Source organism: Mauremys mutica, chromosome 11 (assembly GCF_020497125.1).
Source record: "Mauremys mutica isolate MM-2020 ecotype Southern chromosome 11, ASM2049712v1, whole genome shotgun sequence".
Classification (NCBI taxonomy): Eukaryota; Metazoa; Chordata; order Testudines; family Geoemydidae; genus Mauremys; species Mauremys mutica.
The window spans coordinates 69,376,385-69,399,503 of record NC_059082.1 but is presented as its reverse complement, the minus strand read 5'-3'; the positions used below and the strand labels follow the sequence as shown (position 1 = coordinate 69,399,503).

General features: G+C 43.5%; 1 protein-coding gene across 3 annotated transcripts in view; it reads right to left on the bottom strand.

The window, feature by feature from the left end:
- VPS35L (VPS35 endosomal protein sorting factor like) overlaps nt 1-23,119 on the bottom strand; it is a 119,792-nt gene that overhangs the window by 80,620 nt on the left and 16,053 nt on the right. For all 3 annotated transcript variants that reach the window (XM_044979582.1, XM_044979581.1, XM_044979583.1), the window contains exons 7-9: nt 17,458-17,586; nt 7,982-8,066; nt 1,901-1,960 (exon numbers count right to left, since the gene is read on the bottom strand). In XM_044979582.1, coding sequence (XP_044835517.1) covers nt 1,901-1,960; nt 7,982-8,066; nt 17,458-17,586 — 274 coding nt within the window. The remainder of the gene's footprint in view (nt 1-1,900; nt 1,961-7,981; nt 8,067-17,457; nt 17,587-23,119) is intronic.

Here is a 23,119-nt window from a genome sequence, read left to right as displayed (position 1 = left end):
TCTACACAGCTTTAGACAGATATTTCTCACTCCAAGATATGTATTAGTTAATATTAAGCAAGCAGTGGTTGACCTTTGCTTTTTCTTCCCCCAATTTTGTCCACTGGACTTACAATTTTAAAAACAACGGTGAAGGAACAAAGTTCTATCCATAATCTGCATGCCTTTCTGTCAGGAACCAGGAAATACACGTACAAGCAAAAGCATTTTAATGAAATTGACTGGAAGCAGAATTTTCTTTTCCATTTCTACTTATTATTCTGCTGCTGTGCTTGTTGTTGTTCCTCAGAACACTAAGCCTGTGTCGAAATTTTAGAGAAACAGTGCAATTCCCCACCCCCCACAGCTAGAGGCCTTTTACATAACACAGCATTATGGGACTGTGACGTCTTTATTTCAAGTGTGCTGTAGCTGCCAAGTCAGTTAAGAATAGTGCTAACCCAAACATAGTTGATATTAACACAACCCTCAAAATGCTAATCCCTCAAACTATAGCAAAAAGTCATCACAGAATTAGTGATCTTGAACATCCTGGAAATACACTTTGATCATCTGCTTAAAGTAAAGGCAATGATTACCACTTAAAGGAAAATCAGCTTTGCTGACAGGTTATTTTCTATAATATATTGGTTTCATTAGCAAATGCTGAACAAATTAAATTCATTGCACAAAAGCATTGCAATTGTGCCCTCGCAGATAAACATAACTCAGGTATCTTTCAATGAGCAAGAGCTACACTGTAGTTTGGTTTCCTGGAGGCAGAGAACTCTGGTGCTAAATCAGAAGTTCTAACCTTATTGGAACAGAAAGAATGAGTACAAATACCAATGACTTTGTTCTCATTTCATACAGCTGCTCAAGGCAGGGTTCTGCATAAGAAATTGTGAGTGTGTGTGTATATGTTACTGGAAAATTTCATTCCTGATATCATTGCTGGTAGAGATTTCTTTCCAAAATATTTTGACTCTTGCTTCACCCAGAGAGAGCTGTCCTTAGGGGTGGAGTGTTAAATAGCAATGAGAAAAAAGAAAGCTCACCAAAGAAAATATTACTGACTTGTTTCTCACGATGCTACTGGTTTAGTGTTGCAAGCTGTTTGTGATTAAATCAAAAGGTAAATACTTTTATTTTATAACAAAATTTGCAGGGGCTCATCTACAACATGAAAATAACCATATTTAAACATGGTTGTGGCCAAACTGTGGTAATATGGTTTATTTTTTGTCTGTGCAGACAGATAAAACCATGTTATAAGCATGCTGAAAAACTGTAGGAAGCAGCTCAGGATGTGAGGGTCTGAGGAGGGAAGAGGACAAAAGGGTTTTTTTCTTGTTTTAGGACTGGAGTGAGCGGGAATAGTAGTCCCACCCTAGCTGTCTCCCAACTGTTGTCTTCCACTTCCTCCTGCCCTAGAAGTTACGCATCCTCCCTGCCCTACAAACAGACCCTGCTAATGTTCAGAATCATTAAAACTGGAAACGAGTACATTTTACTGTGACAAGTTTTATGTTGGGTTATTTATAGTTAGGAAGTAAACTTATGTAAAGTTGTGGGAGTGATTAAAGTAACCTGTGTTAAAAACTAGGAACAGCAACTAAATCCAAACTCAGCATACACGAGCAGACTGATTTTTTTTCAGAGGACATTAACCAGGTCATATTTTTCTACTGCACCATTGGCTTGGCCCCACTTAAAAACTCTAGTTCTCCCCCATAGGAATTGAGGTATGCACACTAAAGTCTTCCCATGTGTTTTTCTTTTATAAAGCTTGGAAGCAAAACTGAATTTGTTTCAGGATACGTATTGTTGAAATTCCTCACAATCCCAAACCTAACTTGGTAAACATGGTAAATTTACACATCTCTACAAGAAGAATAGCACAAGGCTGGTACAAAGTTACCTGGTAAAGAGCCACGATTATCCAGACACATGGATAAAATTCTTTCATATACTAGTTTTCCTGCCAAGAAAATAAGAAGTTAATCTTTAGCAAATTGTAAAATGCAAACTGTGAAATAACAATAGTTTTCTACAAGGTCCAGGAATTTCATCTGCAAAGACTTCCTTGAACTCCATTATATTATGCTGCCATCTAGTGAATCTGAGAGATTTGAAGGACTGCACTGAGGATTTTGCATGCTGTAATTTCTCTGGCTTAGTTCCACTAAGAGCAGAGGCAGTGGATAGGTCAGATTATTGACCAGGAAATAACTTTTGGTGCCCCCCTCTTCACCGAGCTGGGATCCTGTATTATTGTTAGCAACTGTCAATAAGTAGAAAAGGACATAAAGGGGAAATAAAACCTGGAAAAACAACTGCATCTGTGTCACAGCACATCCTGTTAAACACCAACAATACGTTCCAAGTTTAAAGGCTGTAATAAATCAGTTCCACACTATTAAAAAAATCCAATATTATTTTTATTGATAATTGTTAATCAATTAGATTAGATAATTCAGCAAAAACATTTTGATCATTTCATAGTCTATATCTAATTAAAGAAAGCTTTTATAGTTCAACTCTTCCACATACAGGAAGAGATGGAATGAAATATTGTTAAGGTTTAGGAAGCCATTAGGTGATAGAGTGATAATTTCCTGAAACATTACGTAACACACTATTTTAACCTAAAATAATAGTTTTAGATTTCAAAGTTTAGAGATCCTGACCTTTCCCATAGTTTTGTTTTAGCCTCTCATTGTTAAACACACAAAGAAAGTGCACCTTTTTCCTTTTGGAGATTTCAAGAAATGTGTTTAGATTCTTTTTTAAATAAAACACTTCCATTGCAGCATTGTTTGAAGAATGATGTACCTAATCTAATCTGTCTGTATTATTGTTTGCCTAAATGTTTAACTCACCTACTTTTGGAGTCCTACGCACTAATTATGGAGTGGATAAACAGAGCACCTAATTTAATGAATGAGAATCTCCTTCTTGACCTCAGGAGTCAGATTTCTTTGTGAATTAAAAGAATATGAAAGTATAGTAAGGGAAAATTAAGAGCTTCCCATCTGCCCTGTGTCAAAGGCGGCTCCCCCATCTACAATGGAGCTACGAACTGTGTTTGAACTTTGTCCTAGCTAAGCCAGTTTCATATAGTTTAGCCAGTCAGTGAGCTGATGGAGTCAAATCATGTTCAAACTTAGAAATGCCCATCCATACTGCATTAGAAGCTGGCTTAACTGGAACTGTGTTTAAATACTGAGCCCTAATTCTGTTTCCAGCCAACTAAGAACAGGGTCAAATGAGATGGCTCCAGAAGGGAGGCAGGGCATAAGCCACTGAAAAGAGCAATATGCTGCTACTATCTGCAAATCCAAGCATTGGATCTGACTGGGAATATAATGATTTAAAGTTAGTGAAATTACAACTTTACATTTTCCAACTCATTCTAAATTTGCTTACTGTTATGGCCATTAAGCAAACCACCTCCACCACCACCACCTCCTCCTCCCTCCAAGGGCTTTAAGAGAGGGTTATTATTTATACCTCAATAGAGAATCAGGAAGTTTTAAGCATAAAACATTTATATTATCGAATAAGGATTTAAAAAGCAACTGTGTCCAGACAACAATATTTTCCAGTTCTTTTCCTCCTTGCTTAGACTTACATGCAAAGACCAGGCTAATGGCAATCTGTAAGGCATTTCCACAGACTTTAGTGTGGCTGATGAATGTTTCATCATGTTGATAATTCACAAAACCCCAATCTAATATAGGTGCCATATCAATAGATTTACTTGATTTAAAATGCTTTACTGATGGCAAGAGACTACCTAGAGATCTGACCCAGAGAGATGCATCATCTCCAGTTATCCTTGTGTAAGGGGACTGTTGCCCCCTTACTAACATTCAGTGGGGGTGTTTTGGCTGCTAGCTCCCAGCACTAAAAGGGGAGGGATTGATGGCAAATCAGGACCCTGAGACTGACAGTCCCCCGGAACAATGGCAAGAGGCCAATGCTCCAGGTCAGCCTGATTGACAGGGCAGGCCGGCTAATCAGGGAGACAGAAGGCCAGTGTGGGTCCCGTCCTCCGTGTGTGAGCAGGAATGTGCCGGAGTCAGACAGAGTGGGGCCGAGCTAAGGAGGAAGTAGGGGCCCAAGCTGAGCTGGAGAACAGAGCCAGGCCAGATCCAGAGGGGCCAGAGCTGCAGCCAGAGAGCCAGAGGCACAGCCCAGAGAGAGCAGATCCTGTGCTGGGAGCGGAGCTGCAGCCAGAGAGCCAGAGGCACATCCCAGGGAGAGCAGATCCTGTGCTGGGAGCAGAGCTGCAGCCAGAGAGCCAGAGGCACATCCCAGGGAGAGCAGATCCTGTGCTGGGAGCGGAGCTGCAGCCAGAGAGCCAGAGGCACATCCCAGGGAGAGCAGATCCTGTGCTGGGAGCAGAGCTGCAGCCAGAGAGCCAGAGGCACATCCCAGGGAGAGCAGATCCTGTGCTGGGAGCGGAGCTGCAGCCAGAGAGCCAGAGGCACAGCCCAGAGAGAGCAGATCCTGTGCTGGGAGCGGAGCTGCAGCCAGAGAGCCAGAGGCACAGCCCAGAGAGAGCAGACCCTGTGCTGGGAGCAGAGCTGCAGCCAGAGAGCCAGAGGCACAGCCCAGAGAGAGCAGACCCTGTGCTGGGAGCAGAGCTGCAGCCAGAGAGCCAGAGTGTGGTGAGCAACTGGGGCCAGCCAAGGGGGGAACCTTGGTAAAAGGGCCCAGCGCAGGAAGACACCCCAGCCAAGGGTCCATGCAGGCCAGGCTGGGAGGGGGACCTTAACCTGCCGGGGGGCTGGCACTGGGAAGAAGGATCCCACCACCCAAAGCCCGGAGGTGTGTGGTCACCACCATTTCAAGTGTCCCACCCACAGCATCCCTGCAGCACAGCCAGGGCCTGAGAAGGAGGCCTGGGGCCTACAAGGAACAGACTGCAAAGTGCCTTGATGTCCAGAGACATTGTTTGTAATGTTCCCTGCCACAGAGCAGGGTGATGTGTTTCCCTGTAACCGTTCCCATTTATTCTTATTCTTTTCTTTAAATTGATTGTTAAGTAAACAACTTGTATTTGCTTTAAATTGTCTGGAATAATCAGTGGGTCAGGGAGGTGCCCAGTGCAGAGAGGGTACCCCGGAGTGGGGACACCTTAGCCCCTGTCCTAGGTGGCCACAGCAGGGTTGGGGGTTGAGCCCCCCAGGAATCCTGGGCCCAGTCTTGTTGGGGCCAGGAGAACTCTGCCAAACAGGAGAGTCCTCAAGGGCAGGGAGGCCTCTGGGTAAAGGAAGTGGGAGCGAGGACTCAGATCCTTTCGCTAGCCCACTTCACCGGGGTAGCACAGAAGCCAGGAAAGTTCCCCACAATAGCGGGACCATTCCCCCGCTTACACTTGAAATGATATTTCTTTCTTTCTTTTTCATTTGTGTGAGCCTCTACCTGTAAGGCAAAATGAGTATTGAAACTCCACAGAATTAATCTTGTATTTGTTGTGAATGTATCTCCCTAGGAGAAGACAGCCAACTGAGACAATTGTTTATGTAATAATAAAGCATAGCCAACTATTTAATCATCTCAATTATTTTCCTCTCTAGGGTCCTTAGTTTTCTACAACTGGTAATTCATACAGCCATAACAAATTATGTTTATCTCATGACTTTACTTTAGTGGCACTCATTGTATTATGGCATATTGCATGTATTTATGATTATTCATCTTTCAAAGTTATTCTGTGAAACAATATATTATCCTGCAACAGAATTGATTGTTGGTTTCAGAAGTTAGTTTGATTACTATTACATTTCTAAAACAAGCCGCAAAGTAATGTACTTACTTATTTTTGTTAGGAATCTAAATTAAACATGCTTATTAGTAATATAGGAACACAAAACAGAAAAATATTCTGAGCCCAAACACAGCATTAAAGGGACAGTCAACTATTTTAGGTTAAATGTTTGATATTACTTAAAATTGTTACAAATAATAGAACCACATGAAAATCTGAAGAATCAGTTAATGAAAATATAAACATAATTAACAGAACATAGCATATAGTGTTTTGCATACCCTGGCAAAGAGACTTAAGGTACTGCACCAACCAAACCGTGACAAACAAAATGGACAATACAAAGCCAAATACAATAAAAAACAACATGCTATCATTTTGGTTTGAGAACACATTGCAAGACCCAACTTTTTGCATAAGCCTTCCTTCACTAAGCAAGGACTAAAGTACAGCACTCTCATGGACAGATGATAAAAACAGATCTAGTAATCTGAATATTAGCAGATAAATAAAGGGAGGGTGGAGAGTAGAGTATTTTATGGATAGATTTAGTGCGTCCCAATTTTGAGCCAGACACTTAGATGCCATGCTGATGGGCACATTAGGGATGCCTCAAGGGAGTCTTATACAGAGGCAGAATGGAACTGAAACAAGACTGTATGGTTATAAGATAACTCAAATTAAGTTTTGAGGCAGTTTTCAAAATTAGGTAGGGAGAATAAAAAAAAACAACACTGCCCAGAGAGGAAAGAGAGTCACAGGGGATGCTACCACTAAGGTTCAATCACCCACTGACCTAAGGAGATCGCCAATCCTAAAGGAGTGGACAGTGTCAGAAAGCAGAAACCCACCAGGACAAGACTAACGGAGAATCTCTAAAATACTGTCAGGCTCCTCCACATTAGAAGTTTTAAAACCCAAGAGGACCTGCTTAAAAATGATTTCACTAGTTCACCATGCACAGCTGTTCAATCCAGTGACCAGATATGCTGGTACATTCTGTACTATCTGTAAGTGAGGGAGAAGAACTGCTGGAAGCAATTCTAAGAAATTACTTTAGTTGACACAGCCTATGATTACAAAGGCTTATGTTGCTGCAAGATAAAAAACAAAAATAAAACTAGAGATCTTCACCTGGTTCACTACTTTAAAACATGTTCAGTCAGTAAGTAAAGGCATCAAGGAAGGGAAGAAACTCCTCATAACAATTCTTAGTACCTAGCAACACTTCCGCCTACCATGGGTTAAGGATGAGAAAGATCTGACATGTCCAGCCAGCAACGTCATCTAAGCATCTCTCCAGACCACAAGTCAGTAAGGCCCCTGGACAAGATGTGCAGAATATCAATACACTTATGATACTTTGACCTTGCTAAGAAGCTTTGGACATAAGCTAAGGAACTCGCAGATAAGACAAATCCTGCAAGAACTCTGCATTATCCATCACCAGCAATTGACTCCCACAGCTAAGGAACTAATGGAGAGCAATTCCTGACACAAAAGCTATATCCTTCAATTGCCAAAGCAACCATCCAGTCAATCATATTAAAGGCTGCTGAGAAGGCCAGCATCACCAAGATAGCCAACTGACCCCAACAGTATCTAGCATGAGTTAATTTGTGCCCTTAATCAATAGGTTTCAAGCCTAGAAGCAGCCTGAATCCAACCTGGAACTTATCTAGGAACTCACTGGAGCGGAGGTGCACCTGGAGCTGAAAAAAGTGAAAGTCTGAGATGGTCTGAGGGTGAGGGAAATTAGTAAGTGCTCCAGCATCAAAGGATGACTGAGGAGACAGGTAGACCTTTGCGTATTTTGAAGATGGCTGGCTAACAGACAAGCTGAAAATCCCTCTTAATAGTATCACAACCGCACAAGTATCTTTAAATAGCCAAAATGGACACAGCTAGAGAGAGTGGATCTCAAGGAACCAAAGATACAATAATCTGACCAGAAATCACTTCAAGCCTAGCAAAGTGGAGAGAGGACAGTCCAAAGAAACATGTCTGTCTGTGTCTCTCTCGTTGGCTTGTACTTAATATCTTTGACTGATCAGACAGGGAACACTGTGTAAAATTATCTACATTTTTTGTAAAAGTTAAATCCTTAAAGCAGTTGATGTTAACTCCTTAAAACTCTTTATAGGTTCTATTTCTAGAATATTTTGTAATACTACAAAAAATTAATAAAAATGGATCCATCATAGGTCCGTTGTAAGTACTTACCAAATGTATCAAGTATATCTGTAATTAGAACAAATTTACTTGGATAAAACTGGATTACAGTTGTGTCCGAAAGAAGTTTAGAACACTAGAAAAGAAAGAAAAAGGAACAAAGCTTTACCAGGAGGATACAAAATTGTGTTTACCCAATTTAAAGGTCGTCAGTGATGGAATCAGCAAAGGGAAGTGCCATACAAAAAACCCTAGAGACTTTGGAATCATTTGACAGAACACTGCACGATGCCTGCTGTGACAGAGATTGCAATCACATGCAGCATCTTTCAGGACCACATTGATACATAATCCATTCAAAAACTTAATACACTGTGGGTCAGTGATTGCATGCAACTCACTCAGCACGGGTGGGTTACCACAGCTCCTCCAGAAACGAAAAACAGTGGGGCAGAAGGTTTATTAGGTGAATTAAGGTGAATCATTCAGGCACACCTGCAGCGGGGTACCACCCCCTAGGAAGGTTTGCATACACTGGTTCAGACTGGGTTTCCCAAAGACCAACTGGTAATGAAAGGGCTTTAGTATAAAAGGAGATGAGTTTAATCTGACACAGGGCCTTCTTTCTGATTCAGCAAATGGACAGGACTTTCCCTCCAAGGGGGACCCCAACCATTGCAGAAGGATTGGAAAGACTTTGTCCTACTACGTCTCTATAAGACTGATGGGTGACTGCTGGTATGTTTAGTGTGCATTTCAATCTGTTCTGGGGCTTGCTTTTTTAAAACCGCTTTCTTTATAATGCTTGTACATTAAGAATAAGTGTGGCTGCTTAAAAAGAGTTGTGTGGTAACTTGTTACTGCTGGCACTACACGGGCCGTAGCCCTCAGAGAGAAAGCAAAGCACAACGCTGGCCATTAGGCAGATTGGCTTGCTGGGGATATCACAGTGTCAGACAGTGGCCGTGTAGCCTTTAGCCCCCCATTCAGAAGGGAGTGGGCCATGGGTCCCTGCCCAGAGACAAGCAATGGCTGGGGACTCGAGACCTCGCTGGGCACTCCTGGAGTGGATCATGGAGGCGGAAATACAGGTGCAGTTACCCTGAAACTGTGACACTTGGCTATGGAGACTATCAGCATGATATTCTCCATTTCAGGAGAGTCAGCAGCAGCACTAGCAGTCTCCCCTCATGCTAAGAAATCCACAGAGCAGCATTTCAGTTGGCCTTGGAAGACTTATGCATTCACTCAGGCAAGACAAATGATCTCTGGTAGAGGATAGTGAGAAATACAAGGAAAATGTCACATATTAAAAAAAATATTTATTTAAAAGCATTTCTATGGTGCTAATCACAATCTGTCTTCTGAGCATCTATACCCAGCATATGCACAGAGCATATCTGAACTAGGAAATAGGTTATGGTTAAAAACATACTAGCTACCATATTTTTAAACACAACCTTGCATCTAGTAGAACATAATTTAAGACCTTTTAAAACATGTCTGCTGGTCATGGGAACCAGAAAGGGAAACCTGTGGTCAGCCACATCACAGACACACAAGAGCTAAACTGAGTCAATGGTAGATGTAAAGTCACATTTAAAGGCACATTTGCTAATAGTTTAAACACAGCCTATTTCCTAGTTTAGATAGGGCCAAAAAGTGAAGTATCATTTTACTGGAGCAGCATATGAATCCAATTACATGGTGACCAACTTAGAAAATATGCAAGATATGGTACATACATGGTAGGACATAGCAATAAGCTCTGCTGTAGCAGAAATCTTTGGGAGAAGTTTACTGATAGTCAGCACCCACTGTAGAAGAAAAGCAGGCTTGGGGTGGGAAGAGAGGAGTAAAGGGACAAGTCTGCCTCTCCAATACACTCTCTTGAAAAACAAAAACAAAAACAAAACCCTATAGCTTCACAAGAAATCTCTCTATTCTTCAGGTCACCAAAAGGAGCAGTAGAAACCCCTCCCTTGTCCCTTCTGCTGCGGGATGGCCCTTCCCCTGCAATCAGGAGACAGTCTTCAACTGAATGGAATGAATACAGTTTAAAAGGGGGGGAAACTGTCTAAAAATACAATTTCTACTCTGTTCCCAACATTCAGGAAGTGACCTGCTGAAGCATCACCATACTGGAACAATACACAGAACAAGTGTAAGTGGGATAGTGCTTTCAGCCTCACTGCTTTATTCACCAAGAGGATCTAGAGAGTTCACAAGAAAGAAAAGCCAGACCCTTCACTCCTGTGACCCAAGAGAACTCTCTCTACTGTTGCCTGTTAAGTATGTAAGCCAGGCCTGCACAACATGCGGCCCACAGACCCTCACTGTGCGGCCCGCGAGGGGATTCTAAATCCCCCGCACACGGCGCTCTGCGGGCACCCCAGAGCCCTTTGAATCCCGGCCGCGGCTGGGAATCAAAAGGCTCTGGGTTGCCCGCAGCTGCGGGGAGCCCAGAGCCATTTAAATCCCAGACACGGCCGGGAGTCAGAGGGCTCTGGGCTGCCCACAGCCACGGGGAGCGCAGAGCCCTTTAAATCTCAGCCGCAGAGATTCCCAGCCGCAGCTTGGATTTAAAGGGCTCAAGGCTTCCCGCGGCTGCGGGCAGCCCAGCTGTTTGAATCCCGGCACGGGGCCGCTGTTTGCCCCCTCCCCGGACCCCTGCCCCAACTGCCCCCCAGGACCCCAACCCCCTATCTAACACCGCTGGTCCTTGTCCCCTGATACCCCTCTCCTGGGACTCCTGCCCCTAACTGCCCCCCAGAACCCCACCCCCTATCTAAATGCTGCTGCTCCTTATCCCCCGATTGCCCCCTCCCAAGACCTCTGCCCCAACTGCCCCTTGGAACCCCAGCCCCTATCTAAGCCTCCCTTCTCCTTGTCCCCAACTGCCCCCTCCTGAGACCCCCCCCCCAACTTTCCCCAGGACCCCACCCCCTACCTGTCCCCTGATAAACCCCTGGGACTCCCATGCCTATCCTACTGCTGCCTGTTCCCTGACTGCCCCCCGAACCTCTGCCCCATCCAACCACCCCTGCTCCTTGTCCCTTGACTGCCCTCTGGAACCCCCTACCCCTTCTCCATCCCCCAGCCCCCTTACCGTGCCACTCAGACCAGTGTGTCTGGCTCCATGCAGCTCCAGACACATTGCTGCCATGCTCCCCCGTGGAGCCCACAGGCCCCCACAGCCCCCAGCACCTGCCTTCCAGATTTGAACACCTCAAAATTCAGGAGTGCTCAAGCTCAGTTTGGGCAGCTGTTACTTCATTGCTCCCAAATCTAATATACTGATCCACTGTAACTTGCTGTAGAAAAAGCAGGATAAAATTGAGCAAGAAATGCTTATTAGCACTGGAATTGCTATTTTCAACAGCCACTGCCGTTTTGTTTGTTTAAATTTTGGGAAGACAGTGATATTGCATTGGCAAATTCCTCATAGAAAGAAAGAGTGGAACAAAAGAATAATAAAGGCACCTCAACTTTTCCTCATTTATGGAGGACAGTCTTATAATATGCATCCAGATATCCTCCAATCACACAAGCTGAAAATTGTTCCACTTTACTACAGCTCTGTAACCATATGGGAACCAATCCTGTCTGTGTTTTGTGCACATCCAAAATTCCTGCTGAATGACCTGCCCTGGGAGCGTTACCAATGACCCAGGGCTGGGGAGGCAGGAGGTGTGTGTGTGGGGGGAGGCACTGGTGGTGGGGAGCCCAGGGCTGGGGCAGCAGCAGGGTGGGGGGAGGGCACTGATGGGGAGGAAAGGGGGAAGCCCAGAGCTGGGGTGGCGGGGGGTGTGGGTCAGTGGGGGGAGAGCCCAGGATTGGGGCAGCAGCGGGGGTACAGGGGGGAGCCCAGAGCTGGGATGGGGGGCAGCCAAATTTTTTTTTGCTTGGGGCAGCAAAAAACCTAGAGCTGGCCCTGCTGGGTTCCCCCAGCCGCCAGAGCCCCAGGCCCTTTAATTTGACCCTGAGGGCTCCCAGCCACCTCTTCAGCTGGGAGCCCCCGGTTGATTTAAAATAAAGTTTCACCTCCCCACCCCCAACCTTCCTTTTTGGCCCACAGCTGTTTTGGTGGGGTGGCGCTGGGGAAGGAGGGTTTGTTTCTGCAGGGCTGGATGGCCCTGGGGCGGGGTGTTTCTGCGGGGCCGGGAGGTTTTGGCCCTCGGCTGTTTTTTTTGGAGTAACGTGGCCCTCGCCGCTTTACGAGTTGTGCAGGCCTGATGTAAGCAGTTCTCCCCTCAGGTAACAGATACATCCAAGTACATTATGGGCATCCAAGCGCATTGTGGGCAGCCACCACACAACACACCTTTGTTTGCTTAATCTAAGGATGACAATGTTAAATTGCTATTAAAATATTTGTGCTTTCTCTCTTCAATTTGTATATTTTAATATATTCATTGTGAGATGGGTTCACCTAAATGATAATGAGAGTACATCTACATTGCAATAAAAACCTGCGGCACCCAGTCTCAGAGCCCGGGTCAGTTGTCTCAAGCTCTCAGGGCTAAAAATTGCAGTGTAGATTTTTGGGTTTGGGATGGAGCTGGGGCTCTGAGCACCCATACAGGAGGGGGAAGGTTTCAGAATCCAGGCCCCAGCCTGAGCCCAAAACATCTACACTGCAATTTTTAGCCCTGAAGCCCGAGCCAGCTTATGCTGGCCCAGCCCCAGCCATGCCACAGGTCTTCTATTGCAGTGTAGACGTACCCAAAGAGAACATTAGTTTCCATATGTTCCGAGTTTCCATATGTTCTGACTTTCCACTATCATACCAAGAAAATAAGGTACTAAATTAGTAGGATGGGGCTGGAATTTTCCACAAGAATCATGTGTCTCTAAGCTCTGAAACCTGAAAGTTTCCTGCAGTCTTTTAAATTTATCATATAGCTCATTTGCCTTATATTCCCAAGAGAGTTTTTTGAACAGTACATAGTTGCTTTCCCAGTAATTCTGTTATCCCTTCTATATGTACTGAAAACAAAAACTATCTCACACACACACGACCAGCAATGAACCCATGAGCACAAACTTTCTTCCCTTTACTCCTTTTGGGGCACTGTGCATCCCCCAGGGGGACACAGGATACTCCCTCGAAGCAAGCACTGCTACTGTACAAGCTGTTGCATGGAGGTGTGGAAGGCAAAGTTCTGTCTGTACTTTTCCATTCCCCTAACAAGGTTCTCTCACAATCTGGCCCTAAACTACTTCTAGTGTTGTAATGCGGCTGGGTTTTTACCCCCACTGACAAATGTTTAATTCTGGGAATAAAGTATGCCCCTGCCCTTTAGTATGCTCATAATGTTGTACTCTTGTTAGGAAACTGTTCACCTCTGGGGTAAGAGGGAATAGTAATATGTTTAAGAGTATCTCAAATTCAGAGTGATCCAGCAATAGTGAAGCTCCAGTAAAGGTATTCCCTCATTCGCACTCTTTTCTAACCACCAATTTATTGCCATTCTGTTTCCTCCATCCCTTACCACAGGAATTGGTATAATATTTCAGTAACTGAAATACAGATGTAATTAATGCTCAGGCCTAGAATCAGGCAGGGGTTTGTCTGCAACAAAATTTTCCATGTAGAAGGAGAGTTCCTATGGGTGAGAAGTAGTTAAGCTTTTTGTATGACACTATTCAGGGACCACTGAGAGTGTTGTTTTTTCAGGGTAGGAGGGTTAAGTAAATCGCAAGATAGAATGATACCAAAATTAATGAGGTTTCCAAGAAACATGGTCTGACAGAACCATGTCTTAGGATCTTCCTTTGACTCAGCAGTCCCATAGGTACTGCATTTATATTCTGTGTTTTCCTCTCAACAAAGGCGTTGTAATATGGTATTGTATTTTCTTGTGATAAAATACTATTAGGTCACCACACTTTTCACGCCAATTTGTTTTTTTAATAATATTGCTAATTCCCTGGTGCTACAAAAAGGCATAATCATCCAAACTCAAAGATCATTTTCTGAACTCTGTTCATTCCTGATTTATGTTTCATTTCCGTTGTAACCTTTACCAGCATTTCCAACTTAAACAGCTTTCCAAAGGGGATCCACTGCCGGAAAAACAATCTTGACTTTATGTAACCTTTCCTGATGACTATTAACATTACATCAGTCTCTCAGTTTGTAAGGTTGCTGCAGCTTCACCGCGCTCTGCCTCTGGCCTCATCTAAAGGCCAATTCATACAAGTTTTAACATTCCGTTGTCCTATTTCTTAACACACATGCCATCTCTCCCCTCCCCCCCCAAATAGTAATTTACAAATGAATACAGTTGAACACTGTGCATCATCAGTAGAGAACTTCTGAACTGTTTCGGTGCTAAATCAGATTATTCAATTACTTTACTAAACCAGGATAGGAAGAAAACAGCAGCTTATGCTAGCCATCCTTCCATTATTTTGTTGGGGGGGGGGAGGGAAATCACTGGCCAATAAAAATTTAAAGAAATTGGTTTTACTGACTCTATTGTGCGGTTTAACAGCCTTTATCAGTTTTTCATCTACTTCTCCCACAAGCACCTTCACTTTCTCCCATATTACCCCTTATATCTAGGAACCCTCTTTTCCTCCCCAATCAAAATCCCTAAAAACACCACCTTATCGTGTGTAAGACTCACTTCCAAGCCATGATTGCTACTACTGATTGTCTTATTGCACATACGAATTGTGCACTCAGCAAGACTAATCTAGACATGATTGTATTAAGGGCTTCCCTGTCCTCTCTCCATATCCTATTTGTCACATCAGCCTGTTGCATCTTGTCTGCAAGAATGTAAGCTGGCTGAGGCTTAGCCTGTCTCTTACTATATGTCAGTACAGAGCCTAGCACAATGGCAATCAGACCTGGCTGGGGCCTCTAAGTGCTACCCTAGTACAAATAATATTTTAAAACAATGGAAAAATAAGTCTAGGAGAAGCAATACTGTTAATTTATTACACTTTCAGTCCAGGCAGGCAGACGGCAAAATTTAACTGTGACTTGATCCAGTGAAACCTGCTGAAACAAGATTTCCATCTAAACGTTCATTCATTTTTCCTGACTGTACAGAAGGTTTGTAAAGTAAAGGTATGTTTCATTCCTTTGTTGGCTCTGAATTATTAGGTATCCAAACCGAATGGATATCAACTTTAAAGAAAAAAAAAATCTACCTAGAGATTGATGACATGGCCAACAGCAGGCTGTTATTGCCAGAGGTGGACAGTAGTCTACATTTGGCATCAGTGGCATCACTGAGCACTCAGCATGACAGCTTTCTACTCCACTTCACTCCAAGAGGCCCATCTCCTGCGAGAAGACCACCCTTCAGGGAAGATGAGCAGTTATGCAGCACTACCCACTGTGACTTTATTAAGCAGCAGCACAGAAACTGAAGAGATTCTCCCATTCACTCTTGCAAGGTCCTTGCAGTGAAACAATACTTGTGGTCAGTGATGACAAGAAATGCTGAAGAATCTAAGTATCAGAGGGGTAGCCGTGTTAGTCTGGTTCTGTAGAAGCAGCAAAGAATCCTGTGGCACCTTATAGACTAACCGATGTTTTTGCAGCATGAGCTTTCGTGGGTGAATACCCACTTCTTCGGATGCAAGTAGACATCCGAAGAAGTGGGTATTCACCCACGAAAGCTCATGCTGCAAAAACATCTGTTAGTCTATAAGGTGCCACAGGATTCTTTGCTGCTTCTGAAGAATCTAATGTAATCTGCATGGACACCATACATTATAAGGAGATCAAATACGAGCAATATCACTAGTCTCAGGTCCATACCCAGAAATGAATCAAGATGGGCAAGGATAAAAGAAACCTGGTAATAAATACTCCCTTCAGTTGTGATGTTAGCTTCAGGCAACATGCACAATCTCAGGAACTATTTTTATCCTAGGATAAAGTTTTCTAGCTACTGTCCTCCAAGCCATTTATTATTTGTAGATGATAGTACATAATGTGTGTAGAATATATCCAATAGCATACTACAATGATGAGGCCTTAGATAGAGGATTTACTTCAACTGTTTTTTGACTAATAAGAGGCCCTACAGGCTTTATTTTATTTGAAGATAGATGAATCAAAAACTAAAACAAAAAACAAAACAAAAAAACTTCTACTGCATCAGTTAAAACTTTCATTGCATCAGAACAGTGTTAATAAATTAACCTAAGCAGAATTACTGCAAAGACAAATATTTAGATGAAAACACTTGCTGTTCCAAATATTTTCCACGTCTGATCTACACTGCAAGCAGCTCACAACACATGTTTTTGGAATATGATATCATATTTCTTTGACTAATGTTTACTTTGTAAGCCAATAAACAGTCCTTGAAAGGAAGCTAGCAGCAGATTGCCACGTCATATGAAAAAAAATTTTTTTTTACACTGGGAATCTACATGATATCCAAACATCTGGTGCAATGAATTGCAGGCTCCCATTGCAGCTACTTTCAGATGAACAGAGTGGGAAATAAGCATGTTCACTTCCACTAAATGAGCTTACAACTTGTACTTTTTTGCCAGAGCAGTGAAACAATCATAAATGTGTATTGTTTGTAAGCCAGAAATAAATTTTTAACGTGATAAGCATCTTAAAGATACCAATCTATTGTTTCTAAATTATTAACACCAAGCATGTGTATCAGAGAGAATAGCTTAAGCATTCTTAGATCTAAGAATTTTAATTTCCTCAAGAAGCCTCATTTTATTATCCAATATTTCAAACCAATTAGGCAATTTTTCATCTCTTTAATACTTGAGCAACTTCAAAGAGGTTATCAGTTCATAGTAAAAAAAACCCAATAATGGTGAGAAACCAAACTCTTATTAGTATCTTAGTCACAAAACATCAGCTTTTACAAAAGAGCTAAGTGAGTTTCAATGGAGACCAGTGAACTATGTATTTCCTTTACAAAAGCTGATTTAAAAAAACAAACAAAAAAACCCCAAATGACAGACTGTCTAGAAATAAACAGTTAAGAGATCCTATTCTGCATATATTTCTTCATCACTCCCTCTTACCCCCGCACTTATCTTTGCACCTTAGCATTTACAAAAAAAATATAGGTTTCAGAGTAGCATTCTTATATAGTCACAAATTACCAACAGTACTAAAATGTACAACATAAAAGCATTTTTAAAGTCCCAATTTTTTGCATCAATTACGTTGATTTGAGTATTTTTTCCATATCATCATCATCTAAGCACAGTATTAGGAAAACTAAAAAGACCAGAGGAAGATGCATGTGATCACCAATAACTTTACTGCAATTTAAATGTTTATAGCATTATAACTATGAGAGATCTAAAAGACCTATCATATAATTCATCCCCCTTTCTAATTAAGATTATTCCATACAGTATATTTTCTTCTGTTTTGTCCAGTCTAATTTTAAGTGTTCTCAGTTATGGGGTTTTCAACTGCTGCCTTCGAGAGACTTAAACCCTGATCCACTGAAGTATTTGAGTCTATGTTTAACTTTAAAGTACGATTTGAGAGGCACTATTCACTATAAACTGACCTGGATAACTATTTTTAGAGCTTTTACTTTCTGATCAGAGGCCCAGGCATCCTTCAGTGACTGATTGAGGTCTTCAATCCGATTCATGTAATCCTGCTGAGTCAAATTCAACAGCTCTTTCTGTGAACCCTGACAAGAAAAAACAGCAGCATATAATAAAGAGGCAACCAACAAAAAGAAGATATCTATTAGTTAGCCAATCTATTAACCTTAAACCTAACATTTCCTAATTTTTGAGTACTTGAGACTCATCAGCAAGGCTGGAACCTTAAGATCCACTGCACACGCTCTGCCACTTGAGCTAACATGCTATCTATGCTACAAACTTTTGACCACACGAGTTACATCAGCATAAAGCTGACGCAGTTGGTATATCATTTGTGCACTTGCCTACTTGGTTCCCTGTATTAGTTCTGCATGTATGCATCTGGAGTGCTTGTGTCAAAGCACAGTGCGGTGAACCATGGGTAGGTATCCCAGTGAGCAACTCACCACCGTCCAGTGCACTGTCTCTTAAGAAGTTTCGGCAATGCATAATGGAGCAGAAACGAGTCACACAGAGGTAACTGGGAGCAAGGGGTCAACTTCCCAGGATGCAACTTTCCCCATCCCATAACATCATGTATATCCCAAAATTTTCATGCCTTTTAAAAATATCCCACGAACGCACACAGCTCTCCTCTCTGTCCGCCATCTCTGACAGAAGCATGGAGCCTACATAGCTATGACCTATTGTCATGAGAGTTGCAAGCATAGGATGCGCTATCCTCAGGTATCTGCAGAGCTGGAAAGAACCAAATCAACAAGGAGCATGACAATTTCTTGGAGGATAGATTGTTGTGGAACAAAACAAGGATCAATTCAAGGTTGCTGGTGGCATTCACGGAGCTGCTGCAGGTAGCAGAATGCTGAATCTGGGCCCAAGAAACGAGCACTGATTGATGGGATTGCACTGTAATGCAGACTTGGGATGATGAGCAGTGGCTGCAATACTTTCAGATGAGATGGGGAGCATTCCCGGATCTGTGTGCTGAGCTCACCCCAGTCCTCCAGGGCAGGGACACCAAAATGAGACCTGCACTGACACTGGAGAAGTGATGGGTGCAATGCCAGATTGCTACCAGTCAGTGGGAAATCATTTTGGAGTTGGAAAATTAACCCTGGGGCCACTGTCATACAAGTGTGCAGGGCCACTAATTGTCTCATGCTATGCAGGTCTGTGACTCTTGGCAACGTGCAGGACATAATAGATAGATCTGCAGCAATGGGCTTCCCCAACTGCAGTGGAGCAATAGATAGCACTCATATACATATATATAGTCTGGCACCAGACCACCTTGCCACAGAATATATCAACAGAAATGGCTAATATTCTATGGTTATGCAAGCGTTGGTGGATCAGGGGGGCGGGATCAGTGTTGGATGGTCAGAGAAGGTGCATGATGCTCACATGTTTAAGAAGCACAGGACTATTCAGAAAGTTACCAGCAGGGACTCTCTTTCCAGACTGGCAGATTACCACTAGCAATGTTGAAATGCCAATAGTGATCCTGGGGGACCGGGTTTTACCCTCTGCTCCCCAGCTCATGAAGCTGTACACTGGCCACCTCAACAGAACCAAGGAAAGATTCAACTACCAGCTCAGTAGGTGCAGAATGACATGTGCTTTTGGTAGCTTGAAGGGATACTGGCATTGTTTACTCATAGAATGGTCTCAGTGACAAAAAATCCCAGTGGTTATAGCTACCTGCTGTGTCCTGCATAACATCTGTGAAGCAAGGGAGAAAACTTGCCAGCAGAATGAAGGGCAGAGATGCATCAGCTGTCTGTTGAGTTTGAACAGCCAGACACAAGGACTATTAGAAAAGCTCAACGCTAAACTATACAGCTAAGGGAGGCTTTGAAAGAGCACTTTAACCATGAGCCACAGTAACGTTCTGTGGTATACTGTACTCTCCCTGATCCTGCTGTTTTGGGGCCTGTTAGGAATTATACAGTACCTGGTGTACAGCTATGAATATAACCATGTCAATGTACCTATTCATTCTCTGATGATGTTTGTTGTACATTTATGATTATTACACTGGTGTTTTGTTTGTTTTTTTACTGATCCAGTGAGTTGTGTCACACTGTACAACAAGTGTGTGCTTTCAGTACCACTAGACATTCTGCAGCATATGTTGAGAACTAATAAAAATACATTATTTTCCAAACATAATTTTATTGTTTAACAAAACATACTGCAAAAAAGATTCTGTGCAAATTAAATGCATTAAAACCTTAATACATTTATGGAACAGCGCTTAAAGAAGGGGAAAGTACATTCATGTCCATTTTACCTACACATACATCAACCATGGCTCTCAGGTCACTGCATGTGAAGTTGTGGCTGGCTGTAATCTTCCCCAGGGTGGAGTGGCAATGGTAGGGATGCAGCCCCTGATGCTACATGGAATGTTGGGGCAGGAGGTGTAGGGAGATGCTGTAATGGAGTTTTCTGTGGACTGCAAAGGGAAGCGAGCCCATGACTGTTGAATCTGTAGTTCCACAAGAGTCTGCAGCACTTGTGTTTGCTGCCGGAGAAGCCCCATTATGTCCTGGTGCATCTCCCTCTCCTTTTCCTGCACCTGTCTCCTTTCTGCTCTTTCCTTCTCCATACAGTCTGTAATATTCACCCTCCAGACCCTCTGCTAAGGATCTGATACAGCACTAGATCTCACTGGTCACCATGAGTTCTCTTCTTTCTCCTCCTTGCCTAGTGCAGACGTTCCATGGGTGTGGAGAAGGAATCACTCAACGTTGCAACTGCTGCAGCTACAGGTAAAACACACAGAGGTACCATTGTTGGTACAGTCACTATGGAAAGTGAAAGTTAAGATTCAGAACTCCCTTGCCTTGCTCCCCTACAATTTTAAACAAGACATGCTTATTGACACTTTTGCTTCGGAGTGCTTGTGTATGGGCCAACTCACAGCAGCAGTCATGAAGAGTTTGACCTGGCAGGGACAAGAGAAATGAGAGAATTGCTCAGGTGCATGAAACTATGAGAACCAGGCAATGGCACTGAATATTGGCACTGTTTTCCACAAGCAGTGGTGATTTTAGCGGATATCTCACTCGTGAGCATGAAAAAGGCACAGAGAATACAGCTGCTGCTGGAGTTCTGAAGCCACACAGGCCCATATGCTGCTAGCCTGTTTACTGCAATGGTGCCTGCCAAAGTTATCGCTGACTGGCATGGGAAAGTGTCCTACTGCAGGGGAAGAAATAAGGCTGCCATCCTTAGAAACCCTCTGGAGAGGACTGCAGAGTACCTCCATGAAAGTTGTGTCTCAAGATCTCTCAGGAGGATTTGAGGGATATCCCTGTGTACATACACAAACTGCTCCTCATGCCACCATCCCCGCGCCTAACTCTACAGGGGAATGAAAAGCAGATGACTTTACCTCTCCTTGTTGTACCACTACCTCTTCTGGTATAAGTAAGTTAACGAAAAGTCTATAGCAGTGTCCTGTTAAGCTGAGGGCACCATCAGTATATCATAGTAATGAGAAATACAATTACATACTTACCCTGGGGTTCTTTCCCCTCCATCAGACTTGCCCGTATTCAACTGCCAGAACTCACTGGAGTGCGGTAGAGTATCAAACAGGCCCTGGCTTGTGGCATAGCTGGACCCCCGGTAGCATGTCCCTCCTCCTCTCTGTTCTCGCCAGCGGCCTGTGACTCAGGTACTTCAGAAGTATTCATGGTTGCATGCAAGGTGCTGGTGAGGTCTCCACCACATATGACATACAACACTTTGAAAAATCAGCAGGTCTGCGGCTTGGCACCAGATCGACTGTTGGCCTCCCTGGCCTTCTGGTATGCCCCCTGCAATTCTTTCGCTTTCATGCAGCACTGCTTCAGATCCCTGTCACACCCCTTCTGCATTCCTCACGCAACCTGCTCATAGATGTCCACATTTCTACCAGCTGGTCTGTAGCTGTGCCTGCACAGCCTCCTCTTCCCACAGGCTCAGGAGATCCAATATCGCCTGTCTACTCCAGGCCAGAGCGTGTCTTGAGCACGTAGCTGCATGTTCAGCAGGGCAGTAGCACACAACAGTGGAGAGTGCTAGGTGTGCTTGCCAAGCTGGGCAATCAGGAAAAGGCCCTTAAAACCCTGTGATTTTTTGAAAGTTTGTGTTGGGGGAGAAGGCGGGAGAGGGAAGAAGAGCTTCTGGTCTCCATGACCCCTGGACAGTGCAGTTTGTAATTGTGACCAAAGCACTCAGTGTTGGGCACTGGGGGACAGCTGCTGGAGGGTTTCCACAGATATTTGGTGACAAGAGAGGAAGGGTGAGATTTAGGAATCACGTGTTCCACTCTAGGCTCTGGAGGGCTCTCTAGCGGGTACAGAACCTCATGTTAAATAGTTTTGGCTGACATTTAAAAAAAAAAAATTCAGCATGAGGCAGAAAACCAGCATAGGAAATATTACCCCTAATTAATGCTTAAAGTTTGGCAGTTACAAGCAACTGCAAACTGGATGTTATAATGGGAAATGTCGGGAAACCTTAACAACAGGCTGAGCTACCAGCCCTTCCCCTATAACAACTGTGTTTTTACCCCATCATTTTAGTAAGATGCAACAGACCACCACATTCAAGGTGCTTGCTTTGTTGCAGCAACTCACTAACAAATATAGCCCCAAGCTGCAGAGGTCAGAGCCAGATATGAACTTCCCCAAAATCAAGGGAGGGGAGATCTTGAGTCTTGGGTTTTGGTTTAGGCCCCCATAGACCACGTCTTCCTAGAAATATTTCCAGCACTTATGGGAATATTCCTGGTGACATCAGCAATGCTGGTGTAGAAACAAAGGTAAATAAAGCAGTTGTGCTGGCTCCGACACTAGAAACATTACTATGCAATATTTGCCAAAAGGACAGGGAGAAAAACCAGGAGGAGAGAGACTTCTGCTTCTACTGAAAAGGGCAAACACAATGAAAGTTTAAATAAATACATGAAGTACTTGACAGTGCCCTTTTAAAGCGTATATTCTTCTTATTAATCAAATACCTTTAAAATATAAAGCAGAGCTCAAAGAACACAAGCATCAGACTGACCCTCATGCTGTTAAGCCATTTTCTCTAATGCAGTGGTTCTCAAACTTTTTTTTCCACGGACCACTTGAAAATTGCTGAGGGTCTTGGTGGACCACTTACTGATCTTGCCAAATGTTGTTTGTACTGTTAGCTAACTATTGTAAAGCGCTACGGATAAAAGCGCTATATATATATATTTTTTAAAAAGAAACAACCCTTAATAAACTTTTTTTGTTCTACAAATAAAACCACACAACTCATATTTTAATATCAGTAGTCTTATCTTTCTAATGTGATGGATGTGCCCTCTCTCCCCACCGCGGTAGACCCCAAGCTGGGGCTGGGCAGGAGGGGAGTCTCTCCCTCTCTCCCACACCGCAGCAGCTCCTGAGCTGGGGCTGGGATGGAGGGCCATCTCTCCCCGACAGCTGCAGCCCTGGAGCTGGGGAAAGTCACCTCTTTCTCTGGATGCCACAGCCCTGCACGTCCTAAATCCCCGCAAGGCCACCACCTCACCTTACATGTGCATCTTCACAAGGGTCCATGCACCTAATTAGTGAAGCCACGCCTGCATGG